The sequence below is a fragment of the Cryptotermes secundus genome, unplaced genomic scaffold (genome assembly GCF_002891405.2).
Source record: "Cryptotermes secundus unplaced genomic scaffold, Csec_1.0 scaffold557, whole genome shotgun sequence".
In the NCBI taxonomy this organism is placed as follows: domain Eukaryota; kingdom Metazoa; phylum Arthropoda; class Insecta; order Blattodea; family Kalotermitidae; genus Cryptotermes; species Cryptotermes secundus.
Window position 1 is genome coordinate 1,239,755 of NW_019735564.1, and position 7,893 is coordinate 1,247,647.

At 41.1% G+C, this 7,893-nt stretch overlaps 1 protein-coding gene across 1 annotated transcript in view; it reads right to left on the reverse strand.

Annotated features, from left to right (window-relative positions):
• LOC111869626 (zinc finger protein OZF) overlaps positions 1-7,893 on the reverse strand; it is a 40,889-nt gene that overhangs the window by 6,198 nt on the left and 26,798 nt on the right. The window contains exon 4 of the mRNA XM_033753497.1: positions 5,919-5,989. Within this exon, the coding sequence (XP_033609388.1) occupies positions 5,919-5,989 (71 nt within the window). The remainder of the gene's footprint in view (positions 1-5,918; positions 5,990-7,893) is intronic.

Below are 7,893 nucleotides of genomic sequence, written 5' to 3' on the forward strand. Positions count from 1 at the left end.
CTGAAGCAACGGTAGTTGGCTTATCGACTCAGGAATGTTAGCTCTATGCACTCATAGCCACAAAACGCGGTACTACAAAAGCTCTGCCCACAAAAAAATTAGTTCGGTTTCTTTTGGGTACCCCATCGTATATGTCCTTCTGGCTGCTGACCCATCACCCAGCTTGTGTAATTGCATTGTTGTTTACCTGGTGCATGTGTGTGTGTATACTACAATATACAAGATCTAATTTTAAGGCCATTAGGGTAACAGAATAAGTAAGGACACAATAAAAACAAAATTATTCCACGAAGTTTATACTTCTAATTACGATGGGGTACCCAAAAGAAACCGAAATAATTTTTTGTGGGCAAAGCTTTTGTAGTACCGCGTTTTGCCGCTATGAGCGCATAGAGCTAACATTCCTGAGTCAATAAGCCGACTACCGTTGCTTCAGAAGGTAAGGACTAGTTTCGGCAGAGTTTATAGTGACAACTGTTTTGTGTGATCGTCGTTTTTGCAATGGCTGATTTTCGTGAACAGCGTGCGGCAGTGAAATTCTGCTTTTTGCTCGGGAAAAGTGGAACAGAAACTCTTGAATTGTTAAAAACGGCATACAAGGACGATGCAATGGGGAAAACTCAAGTGTTTGAGTGGTTTTCCCATTTCAAAAATGGTGAAATGTCACTTGATGACAAACCTCGTTCTGGTCGTCCTTCCATGGCCCGAACACATGAAAATGTTGAAAAAATTCGTGAAATCATCAAGTAAGATCGACGAAGGATCATTGAAGAAATTGTGGAGCTGTCGGGAGTGACTTGGAGCTCAGCAGCCAGATTTGTGACAGCTGGGTGACTGGTTTTTCCATCATGACTGTAACGCCGTGGTGCAGGGGGGCGTGGAGGTACCCCACCTGACCACCACTTGTTACATCCCTGCGACGGGGGTGGATTGGTTATCTCACCGCTGCCGCCACTTGTAACGCCGTGGTGCAGGGGGGCGTGGAGGTGCACCTCCTTGCTACCACAGCTTACGCTGTAAGGAGTTAACACCATAATCCTAGCTTACCCTCAGCTAGGATTCTCCGGTTTCGGGGCTCCCTTCTCTGTTAAAAGCTGCCACCATTTGTCCTCTCTATTGTGAGAACTACCCCCTAACATATAGTCATAGCTCCCTCTTGACAACTCCTCATATCGTCTACAGGTAGCCTCCTATCGGGTGATACCGCAACCTCTCGGTCCCTGTTTGTCTTTCCTTGCCTTCGGCTGCTACTGCTGCCTGTGTCAGTTCAGCCCTCGCTTTGGTCAGGATTGCTCGGGATCGGTCGTGGGAAAGTTGATTATAGAGGTGTAAATCACAATCCCGGTACATCCTATCCTATCTCTCTGTCTATTTACACTCTTATATTTACATGATTTACATTATTACAAGGCCGACTTTCCGTCGGGACTACATAGTGAATTGACTTGCAGCTACGCTAGGAACCTCCCCTTCGGGGATGTAACACCGGAGTCTCTCTCTCTTCGACTCCTGACTATAGGCAAGTATTAATCGTTCCCTGTGATCCTGTTTCCCTACTATCCATTAGATACGATTACACTATCCTTCGTAAAGTTTCACTCTTAACGTAATCTACCCTTAATTATACATACTGAAATCCACATACTATATTTATCACTATACGCTAACCATATCCTTGACACATACACCATAAAACCCTTATTGCCTGACTCCTAGGCAATTATATGTTACCTAATTATTCTCCCCTAAGGGCTCGCCGGGCACACTGGAGTTTGCACATTGAAATCACTCAACAACACTTTTATGAACAATACTATTAAACAACATGGCTGATATGTGTAAAGAAATTTACTTGTAGTACAAGATGCAGGCCCACTGCCTCTGCTCGTAAGGCCCATGTTGAAGAGAGCCTCTGGCTGACAAGTGAATATTCTGTGTTAGATCAGATCACAAGTCTCCTAAATTCAGTAATTTATAGTTTCGATTTGCTAATTCAGCTGTTGACGACAGAGGGTAGTTAACTCCTCCCTAGTGTCCTCAATTCCCAAAGTTATATTCCAATTGGTTTTTATCGGTGGTTGTGGGAGGGCCCATGGCTTCTCATCATTGCGTAATTAATAATATCATTATACTCCAGTGGCCGAGTGAGGCAAGCTTCTTGCTAATGCGATTACGCATAAATGCTGATCATCAACATTCTTAACTTGGTTGCCTGTCCAGGTGTTGTCATACTAATGCAATGGCTGTAAACACTTTTCGCAAGTCTCGAACATTTAGGTAATGGCTTAAATTTCCAATCTCAAATTTGAGGCACTACAATGACAATGCCCCTGCTCACACAGCCCTGTCTGTACGACAATGCTTGACGAAAAATGGTCTGACCCCTGTTCCTCACCCTCCATACTCACCTGACCTTGGCCTGTGCGATTTTTTTTTGTTTCCTCGAATGAAAAGAGACATGAAAGGAGAAAACGACAGAGGCGCTGTCAAGCATCTCAAAAGATGAATTTAGACAATGTTTTGAAAAATGGAATAAAAGACTAGACAAGTGTATTAGTGTAAGTGGAGAGTACTTTGAAGGGGATTGAAGGTTTGTGCTTAAAATTTGAATAAATAAGTTTGGTTTCTTTTGGGTAGCCCCCTGTACATGGGGTCAGCTGAAAAGTAATATGAATAGCTGTGTTTACAAGACATTCTTATACTAAAGACACAAGAAATCACAGCTATTATGTGTTTGCTCTCCTAACTCTATGGAAGATGAATATTTTCATTTTGCATAGAAGAGTATCTTAAACTATTCAGAATCATGACAATATTTCCATTTGCGCTATGCACTCCTGATAGGTCACAGGGCAATTATCTACCATGCTACATTTCAAAATTTGTCACTTGTCACCTAGGCTGGTGTTAACAACACCGTAAAAACCCAATGCTACTGTCATAGCTAAGCTATCTCTTCAAAATACTTTTTAGAGGATGTACTACTAATACATGATAGCTACATCTTGAAGGATTACAGTGTAAGATTCTGATGGAATGAAGGACATTTAGGTAAAGATAGCTACCCCTTCAAAATAAAGGCATGCATGCTAAGTGACAAAGCACTGCAGAATTTCTTATGGATGACAATGATACAGCATTAAAAACCCGTTAGTAAACTTACACTACTCATATTCTTAAATGAACAAAAACATACAGAACATTCAAAAACACACTGAGGCAACACTGAACTCTGATACAGATACCTTCAATCTTGATAAGTGAACAGAAGGCCAATTTTCAGTTAATGCAATCTGCATTGCCTTATAGAACAGTGGCAAGGTGGAACCACTACAAAAATCAAAAGTTCGCCAGAACCCCAGCAGTGTAAATGTTATGGTGATTCTAGTGTATGACTGTGATGGTGTTATCCTAACACATACCATTCCCCGACAGCAGACCGTCAATGCGCAGTATTACTGTTCATTTTGGGAACACAACCTGCGACCAGCTTTGAGAAACAAGCGGCGATATTTTCTGCAGAACTGATCCATCATTTTGCAGACCTGTATCCAGATGATTCTACTATCAAAAATGGCTTCTTGAAGTAGAGAACCAGGGATCTTAATTTACAATATGTACTAAAATATGTCACTGCTCAAACTGTCAAATATGAGTAATAATAAATACACTGTTGTATTAACTAACACTATGGCAGTACAACTGAAGGTTCATACCATTATTCTGAACACCTGGTACTGATCAGATCCTGAGTCTCCTATATCCACCTAATATCCTCAGGTGCCATGTAGTCTGCTGAATGTCAACCAATGTTTCAGAAACATCTCCATCTTCAGGGTTGAAGAATAAGCCAAGCAAGAAACCAGCATGACAGCAGGTGGCTCTGCCTCAGAGCTGTATAGGCAAAGTAAAGGTAGAGCTGTCTCTGTGCTTAATTAGATAAGCACTATGCCATATGGGAAGTGAAGGTAAAGCTCAAAAAATTAACTGACATTCTCCTACCATGTTATATTGTATTCTTATTGATTTTATTACATGAAATGTTAACATATTGTCACATGTTAGGTATGTCACGTGACAAATAACTTCATGCCGTCTTGGATCCTAGCGAATTTTTTCACATTTGCTCTTAAAATTCACAATTTCCCAATTACTGCAATCTGCAGTAACACAATTACTTCTCCTGCTGGAGTCACTGCCATTCACTCGATACAACTCAACTTGTAGCTGCTGGACTTCAACTCATACTGAATAATAACTCTCTCTAGTAACTGGTTCAATACTCAATCCTCCTGAATAGTGTTCGCTGCTGCTCATTTTGGCTTGGCACGGACAACATAGAGAACACCTTGCTGCTCGGCAACATATATCAGGTACTGTTGTCAAGTGTTTCTACCTATGCACTGCCTAGCAATAGTCGCTGCATGGACTTGCCTGTTGCATGATGTCACAGCCTAGCGGGGAGGGGTGTTTACTGAGCGTTGTGTAATGATGGGAGGAGTAGGGGTACTTGATGTTACTCGTGGAAACGCAGAGATCACGTGACCCCTACTACCTACTGTGCCATCCACATTACAATATACTTCACCTAATTTTTTTCTAGACCAATTCCTTGCTGACTTATAAGGAAACCTTAGTTATTTTATGGTACTTACATTCTACATGGTGCGTTCCATATATAATGCCTCCTATTTTTTTGTGTTAATATGTAACATGTGAGCTGGATGTTGGTGGTAGTGTAGTAAAGGTTGAATCTTCCAGACAATGTACTGTTAATTTGGTTGTCGTGCGACAGACAGCAATAGCAGAGCAGTCTACCAAAATGGCATCTGACATAGAAGTGGGTACGAAACAGAGATGTGTTATTGAATTTCTCACTGCCAAACAAATTGCAGCCATTAACATCCATCAACGCTTGCTAAAGGGGTACGGGGACGATACAGTTGATATCAGCACAGTGAGGCAGTGGGTAGTGCGTTTCAACAGTGGTGAAAGTGAAGTGCATGACAAGCCACGCCCTGGGCGTCCTTGTTCAGCCGCTACTGCACACAATGAACAGCGCCTCGATCAGCTCATCCTTTCAGATCGGCGGATAACAACCAGGGAACTGTGTGCACGGCTTAATATCGGCTGTAATGCATTGGAAACGATGTTGGGGAAGCTGGATTATCGCAAAGTTTGTTCCAGGTGGGTCCCACGGATGCTTACACAGGACCATAAAACTCACTGAATGGAAGTCTGTCAGGACCTGTTGCACCAGTTTGAAGCTGAAGGTGACAAGTTTCTGGACAGCATTGTCACCGGAGATGAGACATGGTGTCACCACTACAAGCCGGAATCCAAAAGACAGTCCATGGAGTGGCGACATCCGGATTCCCCAAGAAAAAAGAAATTCAAGACACAGCCATCAGTGGGGAACATGATGTGCACGATCTTTTGGGATAGGCGGGGTGTGATTTCTTTGGATTTCCTGGAGCCTGGTGAGTCTGTCAATTCTGAACGCTACAAGACGACGCTAAGCTGAAAGCCCATATTTCCTGAGTCAGGCCAGAGGAGGAGACAACCTTTCGCTTGCAACACGATAACGCTAGACCCCATACCAGTTTGGCGACCACCGCGCACATTCCAAAGTTTGGCTGGACTGTCCTTCCAACATCCACCTTATAGCCCCGATTTAGCACCTTCAGACTTCCATCTCTTTGGGCCTATGAAAGACGGACTACGTGGGCAACATTTTCCAGACAATAATGCTGTCATTGCAGCTGTAAGAAAGTGGCTAGCCTCTGCTGGCGCAGACTTTTTTTGATCAGGTTAGCTATCTGGCTAGTCAACCCACCCCTCTGATCTTATTTGCACATACATACTTTTCTCCCCATCCACACTTCCTTATTATCAGTGTCCAGTGTAAGTATACTCACCCATCCTCCACCATTAAATCTTCTTCTGTATTTTCTTCTTCCTCCACTGTATCAACTTCCTTCAACTCTTTCTGCAATAAGGAGCTGAGTGACACCAAAAATGTGACTGATATTCATTAACAGAAGGCTCATAAATTTTATTACAAATGTAAATAAAGATACAAGCTATCCCAGGAAAAGGTTTTGAGATTTAGCGATGATCAAGATTTTAATTCAGTTACAGACTGCATTGATATGGTTATCCAGCATTCTGCACTGTACTGGGGTACTCTTTGATTCCCCAGGGGTTTCTGTAGTATCTCAATAATATCCCCTTTTCAAACTATACTGTAACTATATAACATTACTTAGATATCTGCAAGTGATTTACTGGGATGCCCCATTATTAACAACAAAGTTTCAGATGCATAACAACATGTATTCTTGCTGAAGGTTTCTGAAATTCTTCAATCCACAGATAACATGCTGTTAATGACTTGTGTATCCATGTTACCATACAAGTAACAGAAATGTGTACTCCAAATTTAAGTCCATATATTTTCCAAATACAGTGAAACTTTGATTTTGTGATCCCCAATTTTATATTTTTTGTCATTTTATGCACATTTTTAAATTTGAATTGACTTTTGTGTCTGCAACTTTATATTTTCCCTGAATTTGCACTTCATTTTTCTAGTCCTGGTTTTAAATATTTACCTGACTTTACATTCTGTAGTTCAATTCTCACAATTTATTATCTGAGACAACGAACCTCCTTCCACGTTAACAGTCGCAAACTGTCACTGAAATACGTATCAACTGGCTGATGCACAGCTGCAAGAGACTCATGTATGTGTCGTGTGACTTCACTATGGGACAAAGTGTCCGTGAGGGGTATCTTCTGCCACCATAATCCAAACTGATCACACATGCTAAGCCAGTTTTGAACTGGATACATCTCATTATAACAGCAGCTCAGCGAGTGTATATTGTGTCTCCCACATTTGACAGGTTTGCCAATAAATGACCATTGTAGCACAGCAACCACTGAGTTTTCATAAGCAAAATATTTAACAAAAATGCATTCAGGTTCAAATATTTAATTTTCCTGTGCCCATGTGACTTCATATAAAACTGTGTTATAAATTAAGATGAATTTCACAGCAAGAGGATGAAATTAAGAAAATAAAGGAAAACCTAAATCACTTACAGTAAGTGATAAAATAACTATTGTAGTGTAAGCTGATGCACACATTGCAACACATGTTCAACAGGAATCTCAATTGAAACTTTCAGTGCCCACACTAAATCATATTATGAAGAATCACAGAGGAAACGAAAGAAGTTCCATCCAACGTGAACCTTTCTCCAAACAGTGTAAGTCACTGAAATGTTTGCCACTGGAGGAACTGGAATCTGCACTTGCTGCATCATTCAAGCAAACACATGAGAGTGATACTCACATAGACGACACCCACCTTAAGAAGAAAGGCTCACACATCTCTGCTCGCCTGGTAATAGTCAACTTTTGGCCTCCAACAGTTGGATCAACAGAATTAAGAAGAGACAAAACATTCCTTACAGAAATCTATCAGGTGACAGCCTAAGTGCTGACTATAAGAAGAAAGTTAGTTACTGTTTCAGGCGGTCCCTTACAAAGCATAAAACTGAGGCTTCACTGTATGTTCTTTGCACACCTATATACACCAGAGACCCTCTGATGTTTATTTTATATTGGTGGAAATTTCATCTCAGGGCAATTATCATCTTATTTCTCCTTCATATCATGAGAGGTGTAACCTCAAAGATTCAAATCATACAGCAGAAATGGGAAATTAATTTGTGTTCATAAGTAGGTTTTTGAAGAAAAAAAGATTTCAACCCTGCATCATAAGTATGCTGTACTACATATGAAGTGAAATGTTCCGAAATATATAAACAGATGTGACACCATGCAAACTGGCATAAGTTCACCTCCTTCTAGACTGTATGGCAT